The sequence below is a fragment of the Anser brachyrhynchus genome, assembly GCF_964034855.1.
Source record: "Anser brachyrhynchus genome assembly, chromosome: 8".
Lineage (NCBI taxonomy): Eukaryota > Metazoa > Chordata > Aves > Anseriformes > Anatidae > Anser > Anser brachyrhynchus.
In genome coordinates this window covers 24,304,555-24,322,001 of record NC_137702.1, presented here as the reverse complement: position 1 = coordinate 24,322,001, position 17,447 = coordinate 24,304,555, and the positions used below count along the sequence as shown (strand labels likewise).

Below are 17,447 nucleotides of genomic sequence, written 5' to 3'. Positions count from 1 at the left end.
GAGCTGTTAGTACTTTATGGTACCGATAGTTTGGCACCGTTTGATGGCCTGCTGAACGTGTCCCTCTGGTGAGAATTCAGGCGGTGTTTCTGTAGGATGGGTGCAGCTGGTGAGGGCTGGCCTGCAGGCCAAACTGTTAAGTGTCTTTAATCTCTCAAAGCTCTCTGCTGTGTCTTGCTTCAGGAATTAAATAGCTGGTGTAGAGTAATGTGTTCTTTACTGATCTCCCCTTGTTAAAGACTCGTACGGTAAAACTTCTCTGTCTGTCTCCTGCAGATGCAAACGTGAAGACAGAGCCCTTATCGCCAGCCGCTTCGAGTTGTTCAGTCCCTTCTCCATCGTCTGTGGACTCGCCAGTGCAGAATGTGCCTGTATGCAGAAACCTCCACGTAACACAGATAGCAGGAGTCATTCAGACCCAACCGTGACAAACAAAAAGCTTGTTGATTTATGTGTCTGACCAACTTTGTAGAATAAGAGGAAACAGCTTATTTTTCCAACCTTTGCACCAACAACTTTCCTTCAGTAATGTTTTCCTTACCCTCCTACTGAGATCCATTCCAAAAAGAGCAGGTTCAGTTCTGTTACCTCAGTTGTGTGCCTGCTTGCCAAACAAAATGCCTTTTGAAGGCTTCTGAGTCCAGCAGTTGCTGGTCTCTGCCCCTCTTCGTTCTGCTGATGAGGAGAATGTGCTGCTTGGGTTTTCAGTGTTGCTTAGCATTGACCAGAATAAAATAGAACAAAACCTTTCTCTTATTTCCTGCAGCAGCAACCTATCTCAGTTTCTAGTAGTCATTTTTATCTGTTTCTGAAGCGTTAACCTCATCTATTTTCCGTCTGCAGGATGATATGGACTTCAGCTGTAGCTCCCAGATGTCTCCCATCTCCCTCTACATCAAGAGTTCTGGAAGCCCCGCGTCCCCTGAAGGAGATGCAGGGAAGAAGCCTGCTGTCAGCGCCACTGCTCGCTCTGGTAGGAGAGATTGAGTTACTTTGATTCCACAACTATGGATACGTCAATTTTAACAAATGTCATAGATGGATAATGAAACATACCAAAAGCCATGTTGCTTCCAGCCATTACTGCTGGATTTTTTTTTAATTTTAGATCCTCTGATCCTACTCTGACTCTTCTTCCTTTCCTAGCAAATAATTCTGTGAAAACTCTGAAGAAATGTCAGTCAGCGTCTAGGCCTTCAATACAGCCGAAACCCCTTCTGCCTGCTGTACCTGAGGCTCAGGCTAACATTGGCATCCCAGCTAAAACCATCATTATTCAGACTCTTCCAACACTTGTGCCACTGCCAAAGCATCAGCCAGTTGTTAACATCCAGCCGGCACCTCCCAAAAGTAGGTGAATTGTCATGACTGAGCCGGGTCCTGGGGGTAAACACCATGTCTGTTTGGGATGGTCCCTAAACTGAAGTTAGGTTTGGCAGGTGAAACAGAAGGAGTAGGAAAAAAGAAGCAGGAGGGGTAGGAATAAAAGAGGGATGCTGCATGCTTTGCTGAAAAAGGTTTACGCTGAGAAAATGGCCTTAGTTCTAGTGTCATGTAGTTGCATGCAAAACAGCAGTTACCTGAGCATAGTGTGGAATGGCAGACGGTGTGGGAATTCCCTGAGCGCTGGGAATTGTGGAAGTAAAGCTGCTATTCTGGACAGATCTCTGGGGATCCTTCACTCTGCTCTACTTGTGATTGGCAAGCGGTGCACAGGGTGAGCCCTGTTCTACTATGCTGTAACCAAAGGAAGATCCAGCAGTCAGGATGGCTGAATGCAACTTGAAAGCTTGGGAAGGAGTGATTAAAGTTTTTTACCTACATGAAACTCTGACACAGAATGGAAGGAACATGAGTTTATGGCTTTTTCTCTACTTAAATAACATTTAAAAGGAAGTTATGAAATCTGTTAAAAGTTATGAGAACAGTGCCAGAGGTTAGAATGGTTGCTTACAGCTATAAGCTGATGTTAACAAGAGGCAAATGATTTCCTGTCCGTTGTCAAGTTTTCACTCCTCCTGTTGCTCTGTAACAGTTTGTTGAAGCCTGGGTCCTTTTTTGGAATCCCAAGCACTATTTTATGCTGCTGCAAAGGGAGCAGGGATGTTAACTTGCATTGTGGAAACTGTCAGATGCAGTTGCTTGTTTTCACCAGCTGATGGCTGCAGATTTTTGCAGCTGACTGTACAGGCGGTGAGGAGCGGAAGGGAAAGGAGATAAATATGTCAGTGAATGTATCTAGAAACCATTACAATAGTGACATTTTGTCTTTCTTACTAATTGCTCATCCATCAGGAACTAAGCCAAAGCTGCAGAGGCTGACATTTGTTGCAACATGCTTAGGATTGTTAGACTGCTTAAAACACAGGGCTGCACAGTCAGCGTGACCTAATTCTTACTGTGTCTGATGTTCCAGCTGATAAAATACCATCTGGAATAAGGAACGTTGGGGGTACGAAGTTTTTGGGTATAAACACAATGCTGTGAAGATCAGCTTCTCCTTTCCCCTGAAGAAGAGTCAGGAGAATAGCTTCTATGAGGCCCTACAGAGGAAATACTGTTGGAAAAGTATTTCTGTGCAATGTATTTACTCTGATGGCATATTTAAAAATTCTGTAGTGCCCTTTCCATCACAAAAATATTTTGATTAATATATATTAATCAAAATCCCCTGCCCGTGGCACATTGGAGCTGCCAGATGGAGATGTGCCAGTATCTTCAAGGAGGGTAAGGAATGACCCTCCTTTTTATAGTCACTTTCATGAAAGCCTGGAAGAAGAAAGCATGATGTTAGAGCATCACATGCTCTATGCATTAAAAAACTTATTGAAAGCATCTCAAATTTACCATTTGAGGTTCTTAAATAGGATAGTTCTCACTTAATATGCCTTTAATATCATCTCTGCAACAAAGAGGCCTAATCCTTTACCTCGCACATAAAAGATCTTGGAGCGCTGGGTAAATGACTTCATTCTTCATCTTCCAGAAAGTCGGATAAGTGCTGTAATACATAGTCATGCATATTGATCGGAATGCTCAGCTGGAATGTGCTGCTACTAAGAGGCAGCCAGGTCATCTTGTTACAAAGGATTAAAGAGATGTTCATGTTCTTTCATGCAACAAAATATTACTTAAGCACCTGCTTGAGTTAAATGTAGTTCTTGGACTGAAGTTTCTTGGATGTGACTGTTCATAATTCCATTTCAAAGCTCTTTGGAAATTACCTCATTTTTTCTGCTTGCTTTTCTTCAAGCTCTGTTCAGCTTGTGTGTAATGTTTCTTATATAAGGCAGTACTTTTTTTTCCAAAAACTTGTTCTTGTCTCAGTGTGAATTGAGGCTTTAACTTGCATTTTGAAAGCATAACTGAGGTTGTTCTTTCTTGTTCATCTTTTTCTACACTGTTTCTGAATTGTATAGTATGAGTCACTTCTGTGGAGTAACATTTCCACAGCAGTAAAGTAGAGATGGACAAAAGGCAGCAGAAGAAGGGTGAAGGTGAGCTGCCTAGGTTCTTTGAAAAAGTTGCTCAGTGTGCATCAAGTGTTAGCACAGCAATATTGAAACGAGAGTAAGTTTCTAAAAAGTACTGATTTTTCTTTTATTTTTTTTATTAACCTTGAAGAGCCAGCAGGTTTTAAGAGAGAGTGGTTTAATGGATCCCTTTCATATGTGTGCTCTTTGTTTGCAGGATGGATTAAGGGCCATGCAAACTTCTTTTGAGACTTTTTCCCCTGTGGGACAATGTTGAAGAATTGAACTTAAATATAGGGCAGGGAAGCAAAGCTTCCTACCACCTCTATCAGTATCACCCTACAAGCTGACCACATACAAACCATTTTGTACCATATGCTAAGCACTCGCATTTGTTCTTGTGTTCTAGGTCAATCGGTGGTGCTCCCCCAGCCCACCGTGGTACAGCTCCAGGCTTCTGGGGTGCTTCCTGCCTCCCAGCCAGTCATTGCTGTCACTGGGGGGACCACGCAGCTCCACAATCACGCGGTGAATGCGCTGCCCCCGGCTGCTGGAAATGGCTCAACAAGTGGCAAGATCGCAGTGACTAAACCCTTGCTGCAAAGCACCACACCAACGGTGGGGCTGGATGTAAGTTCTGACCGTGTGGTGATAGCTAATAACTGAACTCTAATAGGATGTGATATGGAATACTTTGTGTCTGAAGCCTTTAGCCCACAAACTCAGCAGGTACAAATCAGTGCTGCTCTACTAAAGGTAGGTTAGCTGAGCGGGCTTAGCTGTGTGTTAATTTGGTGTTCACGCAGAGCAGAGGGGACGCGTCAAATTGGCTGGATGACTTCCCAGTGTGTTAATTATTTGTTGGTAGTTCTGACTCATTTTCTACTCCTTCCTCAGGAGTATCAGTCTTTGCAAAAGTATTTCAGTCCCCAATGGCCAATTTCTGCTCTCAAGTACTGTTCTCATATGCAGAAACAAGCGCTGTTCCCAGTTTCATGATGCAGAGGACTCAGGTTCTTAAGATGTTTTCTGTTCTTCCTGTCTGTTAATAGTAAAGCCATTCTCTTCAAACTTTGAAACTTTCAGCTACGGAAAACAGTAAGGCTGTTGATCCAAACCTGCTGGAAAAGCAGAGTTCCGTCTTTTCTTGTGAAACAGAACTTGTAGAGGTTTCTTCTTGAACAATTGAACTTTTCAGTATTCTTGCTGGAAAGCATGCCTGTCTGGGGGAAATGGCACTGTGCATTAACAGACTCGTTGGCTGTGTTGGACCAAAGCAGTGCTGGACCAAAAGAAAATCCGATTTGCTTAACTATGCAAGAGAAAAGCATTAACGTTTTCAAATTGTTCTGCAGGCTCAGTTAAAACTTGCAAGATCGTTTTTCAGGCACTATTACCAAATCTTTTCTAACACTGACATCTTCTCCCCTTTAACTGAGAGGAGATGGTAAGTCTCCACTGTGTCATTTCATTTTGTCATCTTTGTGGTAGTGTTTCAAATACCTCTTTGTACCTGCTGTTCAGAATGCTCGTCCACATGTCAGTGAGCCTCTCTAATGGACCCTGACTCAGCAAAGAATTTAACATAAATTTGACCAAAGCCGTTGTTGGTACAGCTTTACTTAACAAAGTGGTGGTCTGGGTTGCTGCATCTGCTTATCATGCAGTTTGCTTGATGTTCCTCTTGCACTCTTGCCTAATTTTCTTCCATATAACTGCCTGATCTGCCACCTTGACTTCATAAATTGCAGTACAGGACATTGTTTGTCAAAAGCACGTCTTCTACCTTCTTTGGAAGGGTGTTTTTACACGGTTTCCTAACATCCAAGAATTGCCAGTCATGCTTAATAATAAATGTTATTAATTCTTCATGTTTGTGACTGGGCTGCATTTTTAAAAGAAAAAAAAAATGATTTGCTGCAAATAATTCAGAAACCACACTGCAGTGGAAACCTCATTTTGAATTTGCAAAAAGCAAAAGAACGTGTGTCAGCAGACAGACCAATTAAGAGGACTAAATTTGTAAATGATAATAGCCAGCCATACGAAGCCAAGCTGAAGAAATCTGTCACCGGTCATTAGATTTGTTACTCCCTGTAATCAAAACTAGCGTGGCACCTTGCCATTGTCTGAATTGGAGGTTTAATTGACAAAAGCTCCTTATTGTCATCACGCTGCTTATACGCATCTTTGACAGTCAATAGTCAAATGTGTAACGGAGGTAGCAAATAACTGTGTTTTAAATGATAGTCGTATGGATATTTCCACCTGAAGATGTTCTAAAGAGGCAGTTTTAAGACTTTATATCGGGCTAAACACTGGGCATCTTACCTGTGTTTATTGAAGCATGAAAAAACTAATTGCAACTGCTCTTTGGTACGTATTGTGAAATAGCACTTTGAAAAAGAACAAATGTTTCAGGATCCAGGCAGCAGCAGTGGAGTTAAAACATCTTGCGACTGCCACAGACACCATATGGGGTGTTCGGAGCTGCACAGATGCGGCTGTCATTTGAGCTCTACAACACATGTTTTTGTTTGCTAGTCTAAGCAGATGTTGCAGGGTAAAAAGAAACACTGCAGGACTTTCTTTCAAGCTTAAGAGGGATAAAGTGTTAGCTTAACACTCAGCCCTTCAGATGGATTAGACTGAGATCAGTTGATAGCAGCCTGACCTTGTGAGGGCCCTGCTTTGTGCTTGTCCCGATGGGCGCACATGTAGGAGCTTGCCAACAGCAGGGAAGTGCAAGGCTTTCAGTGCAGCCATTCTTCAGTAGGAAACTGGCGAAGAGCTTTTCAGTTGGAGGTGCTGCCTACGCAAGCCACTCTTCCAGTGAAGGAAAGAAGCTCTTAACTAAAAAAGCAGATTGCTGTTTCTGTTGGAATTAAATGGTAGGAAGGTACAAAGAGGTCTGTGAGGGAATCCGGTTTAGTCGTGTGCTTATAGGGACCTCTCGTATTAACACTCTAGTAACACTCTAGTGAGGAAAGATTTCATTCTGTCTCAGAATTTTAATTGCTAAGAAAAATAAACTAGTTTATGCAAAATTACTGAGTGTAAGTATGGGTTTCTGTTAAAGGATCCTATTTTCTGTAGGTAATTGTCAGATGAAATAAACTCTTTAAATTGTATTCTGTTGAGTTAGAGGCAAAAAAACCCACAGGCTTTTCATAAGAACAGAGAAATACTTTTATAGGTTTTTTTATTTCTGCATTTAAGGTGCATCTTCAAAGACAGCACCTTTCATAAGCCGAGGTAAGAAGCCATCTGATGTAAAGTTGAAGTGGTTTGGACTTGCAGCTCTGTGTTAACTTTCTCAGTGTGTGTACACAAAACCCTGTGGAGAGCTGTTAATTTTAGTCATTAAATTAACTTTTACCCAGTGACCTGTGTGAGATACTCTTGCCGGCTTGTGGCAAGAATATATAATCTTGTGCCGTGCAGCTGGCATTTGAATGCAGGTTAAATTTTCCTAAGAACTGAGTTTTCTTTGGAAGACTATTTTGAGGTAGCAGTGTTTATTTGTAAAATGTGTGACCCTTGGTAAAACTGAAGATGCGGGACAAGCTGAATCTAGCTAGTACTGTTTAAAATGAGGTTTTGCAATGAGTATTTCCCCTCTGCATATTTACATAATCTTTTTTTTTTTTTTTTGGTGTAATTGTGTAATTTTTGAAGCTGGGAAGCAAGAATTGCATCACTGGTTAATGTTTGGTTTTAATGTCATTTTTTTCTGTGTTTCCCAAGAACCAGAAGTTACTATCTTGAGCAGTAAATCAATACAAAACAACCTACAGAGGGGGAGGCTGCACAAAAAGTTAGCAGAGGCGTTTGCTACCTTTCATCTGCGTTCAGCGCATGTGCAAAGCGATGTTGTTCAAGCTGTCTGTCATAAACTGCTTCCCTCTCTTTCTTCTGATTATCAAACTGCTCAGCAAGCAGCATGTTTATCTTGATGCCAAGCCAGCTATGCAGTGCCTAGCTCCGTACTGCTTCCAAGGGTAAGCATTGTTGCTGTTCCACTCACACAACTCTTTCCGCTTCCTGCATCAGCTTAAGGCAGAATCAGGTGCGCAGTTACGGCTCATGCCCCATGAAAAGCCAGGCAAGTGCTAGAGGGTTGACTGAGGACCTGAAACTATTTTAGGGTTTGTCACCTAACCCACAGTAACTTAAGGACACAAACAGCTGGTTTTCATTCAAGGAAGCTTGAGAAATGAGTCAAAGTGAAATTGGTCTGGCGGAGACTGAAATGCAGTTATTGCACGGGGACCTCGAATTGGGCAGGGTAGAGCTGCTGTTCGTGATGGCATTTGGAGAACACTGAGTAAAGGAGGGCAGTCTGGATAAGCACCACCTGAAACATAGCTGGTAGGTTCTGAAACAGCCGTAGAGGTACCTTCGGATGTACGGTACTGTGCAAACACCACACCGGTGCTTTAACTCTGTGATTTCTTCGGAGAGCGCATAGATCTGCCAGATTTTCCAGACACTTAGAGTCAAAATATATCTAGTAGTGAATAATTCTGAACAAGTCTACAAACAAATTGATGTAAACAAATTGTTCTTCTCTGTTTACTTCAAGATGCAAAGCCTCTATAAATAGAGAGGAATGTTACGGTACTTGTTTGGAGTATCACACAGCTCAGAGAAGCCAAAGCTGCTACATGAACGCATGCCTTGTTTTTGCATCTCTGGATAGTTGAAGTGATCCTGGCACCAAATTGGTGTGTTCTGTACCTTCCAGTCCTCGGTTAGCCTGAATCTTTTTCCCCTCCGATGCTGTTATGTGTCCGCAGAAGTTTGCTTATGTTAAGTGTTGGAGCACTTAAAAAAATCAGTGCAAAGCTTACGGCTAATGAGAATAAATTAAAATCCCTTCCTTTTTCACTCTCTGCTTGAGAGAAAAACTGGAGTAAGTACAAACAGCTTCACTTTCACAGGCTTTTGGTGGCAGCAGACTAGACGTGTAATAAATGATCTTTACAGAAAGCAGTTAGATCAACATGGAGACGGCCCAAAATGTTAATGCACTGTAACGTGTTTTCTTAGTCTTTGTCACCAGACTGCAATATCATGAAGAAGGATGACTTCTTCAAACAGCCTGTAGCCCATTTTCCTTGCAGATGCCAAAACTCTAGAGCGACATATTGTCCATATGCAAGTATATACAGCGAGGGAGCTGTAAAGCTGTGATTAAGATTCTTTAAGCAGCCGAACTTTAACTGGGGCACAGTATCTGATTTTTTTTTAATGCTACTGTTCTGTGACTTATTTATTTTTTTTCCTACACTAATACTTCTAAAATAGATCTAATCTTTTTTCTTTAGCTTTCATGCTCTAATAGATAAAGGCTCCTCCAGTGTGTGTGTTGGTAGCTACTGGAGGATATTCAGGTCTGTGGAAGATAGAGCGTTCAGTTGTCTTTCAAAGTAAACATAATTAAATCACATCCTGTTGCGGCTTAATGATGTGATGGAATTCTTCTGGTTTTAATCAAACAAAAAGCACAGTTGCCATTGCTAATCTGTGTGAAAAGGAAATCAACAGAGTAGTCTTTGAGCTTAGAGTTTCAAGTTGTTTTGTGTAGCTCTGCCGTATCGATCATCGTTGTCCTTGTCAGCAGCAAGATGCTTTCAGTCTGGGGCGTCCCACTCAGTGCAAACCACAAAATGAGTAAGTGGTAAATGATGATAGACTGCTCCTGCTTGGGAAAGAAATCAGAGTCGTCGAGACTGTTGGGGGATGGGGGGGTTGCTTTGAATTGTCCCCATCTGGTGTTGCAGACTGCCTGCCTGCGAGTGGTTGCAGTGCATTGTGTGCCCTCCTGCAGTGTATTTGCTGCCGTAGCTTCATCCAGGAGTCTGGTTTGTGCGCTCTCATCAGAGACTGTTCTGTGAACCCAAGCACATTGGGTGGGACAATCAGGAAATTTGCATCAAAACCACACTTATGATCTGAATTAAAATGTTAATGTAGACTCGCCCAGCGGATGCAGTTCAACTGCCATGTAGATGCTTGATACACATCGGATGTGCACCCTGAGATCAGCAACAGCATTCAAAATCTCAAAAACCATACAGCAGAGCTGGAAAAGGTACAGAAACAGGTGTGATCAGTGTGGAAATGGCTTCTGTGCAGGAGAGACTAAAAAACTGTAGGACTTAAGAAAACAGACAACTGATTGTAGCCTGTAAAATGGCGCGTGATAAAACGAAGGTGAAAGACATCCTTGTTGTCCTGGAGACCTGCAGATACGTATTTGCTTTCTTTGTGATTTGACTGATCAAATCAAAATGCTGCTTGATATACTTTTCATGTCCCCGGCATGTAGGAGAAGGTTGAGAGTGCAGCTGAAAACAGTGCAGGGCCTGATTTTTAAAATTATCCATGAGCTGTAACTCTCGGAGGTGTACGATAGCTAGTTGCCTCTGTGCTGAGCGTGTTGGCTCATTAGAAGCAGAGTAGGGGAAGCAATCTAGTAGACTTTTGACAAAGGAGAGCAGCAGAAATTATGCATGAAGCAGAGGCACTTTTAACTTGCAGGTTATTAACAGCCCTTGGTATTGCCTGTCTAGGTCAATGTCTTGAGAAGGCAGCAGCGCATGATCAAAAACCGGGAGTCAGCCTTTCAGTCACGGAAGAAAAAAAAAGAATACATGTTGGGACTAGAGGCCAGGCTGGAGGCAGCCTTACTGGAGAATGAGAAACTCAAGAAAGAAAACAGCACACTGAAGAGGCAGCTGGATGAAGTGGTATTAGAGGTAAGAGGCCGTGATGAAGATCTGGCTGTATATAAACAGTTGCTCGGGTGGAAGGCACTTGAGTGGAAGCATGCAGGTGTTGACTGGAAGACCTTTGGGAGTTTCTAGCGCACCCTCCCACTCAGAGCAGGACTTCCACAAACTCTAGGTCAGGTGGGCTGCTGAATCATCTAGTCAACTTTTAATTCCTTATTTCATGGTTCTTCTGAAGATTTTACTGAGAAGATAGACTGGATCAAATTGGAATATAGTGTACAAAAGAAATAGTTTTATTTTAAAGTAGTTCCGGAGTATATTCATACATAAATAGACAAATGTAAATCTAAAAAATAAGCATAATCTGGTTCATTTAGCTTCTGTCATAACAGTCTGTGCCATTTTTTACTTCACGTATTCTCTGTTTGTTACTGTCTAGAACCAGAAGCTCAAAGTATCATCTCCTAAGAGAAGAACCCTGTGTGTGATGGTGATACTGGCTTTCATAATGTTGAATTATGGTCCACTGAGGTAAGATACTTGAGAATTCCTCTTTGCCTTATCCCCGTACACTTGCTCCTGATTGTAATCAGTAGTAAGTTTGCTGCCAGGTGATTTTTGTTTGAATTTTTGGTATAGGCTATGTTGTGTTTTAAGCCTTGAGCCTGAAATCTGTCTTCTGTCCTTTATGCTTCTCCTTCACAGGGGCAGACTAATCTGTGTAATGGTTCCTCTTTTGAAATCATTCTGGCAACAAGAGCTGCATCTTGTACTTCTCATTTCTCTTGGCTTTGGCATTTTGTTAACCAATGCAGAGTGTAGCAGCTTGCTTCATTTATACCTGAGGGGACTGAAGACCTGTGTTTAGAATCCTTTTAGAAAAAAAGTCAGAAAAAGCTATTTCTGTCCTTATAATTCATTTTTTTGTTTGTTTTGTCTTGTGTATTGTGTTGTAAACTTTCAAACTATGCAGACTTATTTCCACTTTTATTTATGCATACCTGTCATTAGAGAACAGCTAGAGTCATGAGTATATAAATCAAATGTTGGGCTTTTCTAATTCCAGTGTCTGTTAAAATGAGATGCTGAAGAGCCGTTGTTGTCTTTGTCTCTGAGTTGACGGAGGATCTGCCAAATATTCCTTTAATGAGTTATTGTTATTTTTAAGCTAGGAAGTCTGCTGGGTTAGTTGAAGTGGTAATCAAAAGTCTCTCATTTGAACTGTGTCAGTGGAACAGAAGAACTAGGGAGCAGGAAGAAAAATGCTGCATTACTGCCCATTCATTTCATAAAGAAATCCACAGAAGAGAGGAGATTAAAAAGGGTTAATGTTGTAATTATTACGTTGATAATGATTTGTTGCATTTACCTGTCTATTTAACCTGTCTTTGGAACATAAGGATCTTTTGTATGAAACTGTTCACTTTTCCAAAAGGGGAGGATATTTCAGTAGATTCCCAATCAGCAATGTCTCCATTTGTCTTTAAAAGCCCTGTCAGACTAAAGGAATAGGATGAGATAAATCTGGAGGAAGACTTTGTTTCCGTCTCTGATAAACTTGTAAAATGTTGGCGTTTGTATTTTTAATAATGCTAGTAAATTTGATAAAGGTGAAATTACTTTTGAAGTATTCGCATTTATTGCAAATACTGTTTCCTTTCTATCCGGCAGTAAAATATAGTGCAGTGTCTTAGTGCATTTAGCATTTGTACTGGAATTTTTAACTTGAGTTGGAATGCTTGAAGCTCTCTTAGTTTTGAGAGACCTGGAAACAGGACAGAAGATGAGAGTGGGAAGACTTACTGCAGTGCTCTGAAGTTTGTGTCAGCTCCTCTACCCCCAGCAGTGAGTAAGGGGTTGAGCTTGATAGCACGAAACTGCTCTCCGAGTAGACTGAGAGGTCGGTTTGTGTTCATATCTATGCAACAACCGGGATCTACAGAAATGTGACAAGGTTAATTTTTTGACCCGTTGGATGTTTAGTAAATTAGATAAAGCAAAAAGAAATTCTAGAATGTCTGGCTGTTCCTGGCCAGTGTAATAGCCGAGCATGCCAGTGTAATCACTGAGCCTTAACTTGGTGGTCTGCGTCAGGACTGGATTTAGACAGTGAGGAGAAATGCATATTAGCAAGGAATTACTCTTATCTTTCTGCTTTTTTTTTTTCCCTAGCAGCATGAATGCTTACCCTGCAGTTAAAATAGTAGACTGTATTAACGTGGTGTGAATGTTGATTGTGCAACACCCTTTGGAAGGCCCTGAACGTGGGATATACAAATTACTTCAGAGTTCCCTCCTCCCATATACATTTCCTTACCCGCACAGAGGTGTTAGTGACTGGTGGCTCCATGGATGCGATAGCCATGACTGCTGTTCTGCTTAGACCTTAACAACACAAGCTTCCAATGCAAGTGATGTCTTTCACTCTGTAACTTCTTACAAAAGTACAAAATTCTTGTGATAACGTCCATGTGAACTTACAGTTCATTGAAAGAAAAATTCCCCGAGTTGGCAAACTGTGGAAGATGTAATTTCCAAGCAGTGGCCAACTGGAGATAAATCTGATTTGAAACCTTGTGGTAGTGTTGCCATTTCCTCTGCGTAGGAAATCATTTGCAAACCTGTATGGAGGCATGACAGCATTCAGGCACAAAATGTTTTGATTCAAACATATTAGGAGTGAATATTGTGTTATTTAAAACCAATGAACCGTTGCAAAGAGGGAATGACATCCAAACAAAGCAGAAATGTGGGAATTTCACCCCCTAAATTCTGTAGCAGATTTTGCAGTTCCCTTAGTTGGCTTTATTGTAAGATGCTTCTCAGCTTTCTAATCAGAAGTGATAGGATTCTTTGAAGGCTAGAGGTAAAACAAAGGAAGAGATATATAGGTTTTCTACTTAGCTGTCTATTTCTGTCAAATCAGAGAAGCCAGGGAAGTGGCTAGGATGGTTGGGGCTGGGGATCTGAAGCAGGCCCAGCAGTCCTGCAAACCCTCCCTGGCTTACAGAGGCCAGCAGCAGCAGTCCTCAGGTACTCCTCCTTTCCTACAGAGCTGCGTGGCCACATTTTGTGTTTGTCAAAGGTGAGGTGTTTGTGATGCTTCGTGGAGGACTCTGGAGTCCTCTTCGTGGAGGACTGTTCTGCTATTTTCAGCTTATGGGAAGCAGTCCAGGATGTGGCAGCCCTTGGCAAACATGTTTAGTGGATAAAATTATTCTGCTGGCACAGAATTTTGCCTCCTGACAAACACATCATGTGTGTGGATAATCTGTACCATTGAGCCAGTGAATATAGGAGTGGTGCTGAAAGTCTGGTAGGGAAGCCAGCTTATCAGACCGAGAAACCTGTTAGAGAATATTGGAGGGAGAGTCGAGTCCAGTTCGTGTAACTGATGACAAGATTTCCAGAACGACCTGCAGCCTAGGAACTGGCACCATGATATCTCTGGTGAAAGAATGTAAAGTAAGTTCGGTGTAAATGTGAATGGAATGCTTCCTGCTCGTCAGAGTGGCGTGTACAGAGTTAACTGGAGCTCTGCATTACAGCGCACTGTGCTACTAAACTATTTTAGGATTGTTTATATTGGATATTTGTATAGAAACCGAAACTTTCAATTATTAAAAGCAAAAGTAATTCAATGGGAATTCAGTTAGCGTAAGCTTCTCTTTAACGTATTTGCTTTATACTAGGTGAAAGGTGTCCAGGAATTTCTCGTCTGTGTGTCAATGAACTATTCTCTAATCTTTGTGAATTATTTAGATCTGAGTATAACATACATAAAAATTTCCCTTTATTTTTACTTAAGAATGATTGGTGATGTGTATGAAGGGAAAAGGGTGCAGTTCTCATTTCATTCCTTGAAGAGGTCACCCTCTTGCCTTAGTCTTACATACCACGAGGTGCAAGGCAGGAATTGGCAACGCGCAGTGTTTGCACAAAAGGCAGTGCGAGCACAGACTTTGGCATGCGGCAGGGCTGGGAGCTGGAACCACAACATCTGGAGGCAGGTATCTGTGAGAGGCAGTCTCCTGCCTTCGTGCTTGCCCTCTGTGAGAGCGTGCATCCGTCAGTGCTGTCAGGTTCTCAGCTGGCATGGCACCGCTCAGAGTGCTGACTTCTGGCATTAAGACGTGTCTAATTAGCTGTGCATTTTTGTATCGCTTACAATATGAAATCTGAAGATTTCTGGACTGTTACAATTCCTAGGTTGCTTTTTTTTTTCCTTTTAAATTTCTGTATTTGTGTTAGACCATGCCTGGGTACTAACCAGATCTGAAAAACAAACACAAACAATGCTGAAACAAATGGAAATGAAGCATGCGTGCTAAAGAACTCCTGTATTTATTTTGGGAACCTTTTTCTTTTATTTCTTCTCCCTGTTCCCATTTGAACATAAATTATCTTGTGCATTTTTAAATGCAGGTTCTACGTGCGATAATAATGTATTTGCAGGAAAGCAACCAATGAGTTGCTAGAGGTGGCAGACTACTGGCCTGCTTGCTCATTTATTTGTTTGTTTGTTTATGTGGTAGGAATAAAAGAAATGTATAAGAAGTAGGAAAGGGAGAACGATCACAGAGGATGTATCTGTGTTTTGTGTTTGTACTTCTGTATTCGTACTTCTTGGGGCAGTAGCAGCAAAGCAAATAAGCCAGATGCTTGCTAGAGGCCCTAGCATTATTTTTTTGGGCTACAAAAAACATTTGGCTAGGTACTTTTTTTTGGCCTGGTCGGTCTGCTCAAGCTTACATGATCATCATCTAACAAGAGTTTTTAAATATTTATAAAGATAGCCAGTCAGCCAGAATGTGTCTCATCTACTATTTCAGATATTTAGTGGACAGAAAACAAAACCAAACACGAAGTTGGAGAGGGGAAAGACAGATCTGTGAAGATGTTGGAACAGGGAGTGTCTAGAAGTTGGTGTAGGTTTATTGTATTTTTTATTTTTTTTATTTTTTTTTTCTCCTTACAAGTTGGCCATGTCTGTATGGCTGGAATCCCTTTCAAACAGGAAAATGGACTTGATGATGTAACCAAAAATTCTGTGTTTGTGATGGAAGATGACTGAGGTGGTGACTGATGGAACTAAGGAAAGCTGCTGCTTCAAAATCTCTTGTGTCCTGTTGACCTACAGCAGCTGTGCTGGAATTTGCTGGCCTTTCATAGAGATTTCATTGCAGCTCCTCTCTGGAGTGTCCAGATGGGTTTTCCTCTCCTTTCCAGGACTGTCGTGGACACTGAATAATCTATTTAAAGTTTAGATCCACTGAGCAACCTGCAAATCAAGACACCAGCCTGTGTAGCTGGGAACCATGATTTGTCTGCTGTTGTTGCAGGGTGCAGCATATGGAGAAGCAGCAATTTTTGACTCTTGAAAGACTTAAGGGTGTGTCTCATTTCCTCGACTGGTAGCACAAACATTAGGAGAAAAGCAGAAGTGGTAAGGTTGATCATCTTTTACGAACAATGAGGAAACTACCCCAGGGCAGTTCATTTGCATGCTACCCCAGCCTGCTTCTTGTAAGCATGAAGTAAGCAAAACACAAGTCTTTCACCACTGCCCAGATTACTGTCCTGCCTAGTCCGCAGGCTGTTAGTCTCACGAGTGTAGCCTGCTGAGCTATCAGAGCCGCGTTATTTGGGCTGCCAAAGCTGCCATCCATTGAGTAGACCTGTTTTGGTGTCTGTGGGGCTTAGAGCCTTTACTTGAGCCGAGCAATCTCGAGTTAATGTGTGGGAGAGCAGGGTTACTCTGAGGTGTGGTGCCTTCAGTAGTGTTTTTGTGCAAGTTTGCTATTGTTTGAGCCTTAGCACTGGGCTGCCTGATTAAAGAAACAGACACGTCTTACAGCGAGCAGGAGCCTGGGGAGCTGCTGCATACCTCAGCGATGGGATATTGGAAAGTCAGAGAAAGCATTTGGTAGTTCCCTTAAAGAAAGCGCTGGCTGTGTGGGCAAAGGAGCTAGCCTTGTTACCGGAGTGTCTGGTGCTGCTGGGAGCTGTGGGAGCTGTGGGCCTGTCCGTGCAGATTGCACCCCGGGAAGCCAGCCCTGCGCCAAGGTCTCGGGATGGTCTGGATCTCACCCCTCTGCTGCCACAGCACCCGAACCCCACTGCCAGATCAAGCTGCGTTGTGGGATGCTTTATAACACCCAAATGTGGGCACAAAGCAGACTAAAGCCATGCGTCTGTTGCCTGCTTAAAATGAAAAGCAATGGCTAGCAGCTGAAAGAGGACATTTTTTTTTGTTGTTCGTTTGCTTCTGTTGCCCTAACAGTTCTTCCCAGCTGTGTGCATGCCCCTTCCGTCCCAGCACGAAGGCCAGCAGGTTAGTTGAAACCATTGCTTTTAGAGGAACGGAGGGGAGCTCCCCAGCCAGGCACCTTGCATGGCCCTCGCTACCTTCCAGCTGAGCTGGTGCCTGATCAGGGAGCGGTGCTGATCGGTGAGCATTGCACATCACACCTGTGGCCTGCGATCTCCTTCAGCTGCAGGCTGGGTGGCGGTGTCTAACCTTGCACTGGCTACTGAAGCACCCCTAAGAGACGTTCTGAGAACAGAATCACCCAAATTATGAGCTGTACAACAGGTTGAGTTTCCTGCTCTCGGTTCATCCGATCCTGGGCTTCTTTCCGCTCAGTGAAGGACAGAAAAAAATTGTTTCTCTGCTTCTTGTGAGCCTCAGTGGCCTTCCGCCTGTCTTCAGGAGGATAGTGGGCTTAAAAGGGGTGTGTGCCTGGAGTACGCTAACAAACAATCAGTCGTACAAATGTTGATAGTCAAAGGGCTATTAATTTCTGTGTAAAAGCAGAGAGGAACTGATGAAATGTGAAAACTGTTAGATGAGTGCAAAAGGCATGCAACAGTGCCGTGCTAGCCAGCGCCTTCTGGCTCCCAAGGAAATACGGAGTTCTCTGAGTGTTTTAGGAGAAACGGCAGAAGCCCAGGAAGATATTTGTGGCTTTAATGCTTCAATGGGGGAAACCTTTTTCAGTATTTGTGACAGTGAAAATGTAAGTTTCAGTGCTGAGCTGAGTGTTCATTTGAGTAGAAGGTGGCCCAAAGCTAGAAAATGTAAAAGTTAAGTGACACCTTTGCTCTTGTGTTGTAATATAAAGAGCAAAAAGACGAGCTGAGTATTTGGACGTGAGTTTAGGGTCCAGAAATTTCAGAATCTCTCTTGATGTGTTTGTAGCTCGACTAACATTGAATACTCTTGATTTTCTTA

General features: G+C 42.4%; 1 protein-coding gene across 2 annotated transcripts in view; it reads left to right on the top strand.

Annotated features, from left to right (window-relative positions):
• Positions 1-17,447, top strand: part of ATF6 (activating transcription factor 6) — a 78,537-nt gene that overhangs the window by 1,288 nt on the left and 59,802 nt on the right. For both annotated transcript variants that reach the window (XM_080602389.1, XM_080602388.1), the window contains exons 4-9: positions 277-371; positions 844-973; positions 1,147-1,350; positions 3,883-4,103; positions 10,052-10,237; positions 10,653-10,744. In XM_080602389.1, the coding sequence (XP_080458515.1) occupies positions 277-371; positions 844-973; positions 1,147-1,350; positions 3,883-4,103; positions 10,052-10,237; positions 10,653-10,744 (928 nt within the window). The remainder of the gene's footprint in view (positions 1-276; positions 372-843; positions 974-1,146; positions 1,351-3,882; positions 4,104-10,051; positions 10,238-10,652; positions 10,745-17,447) is intronic.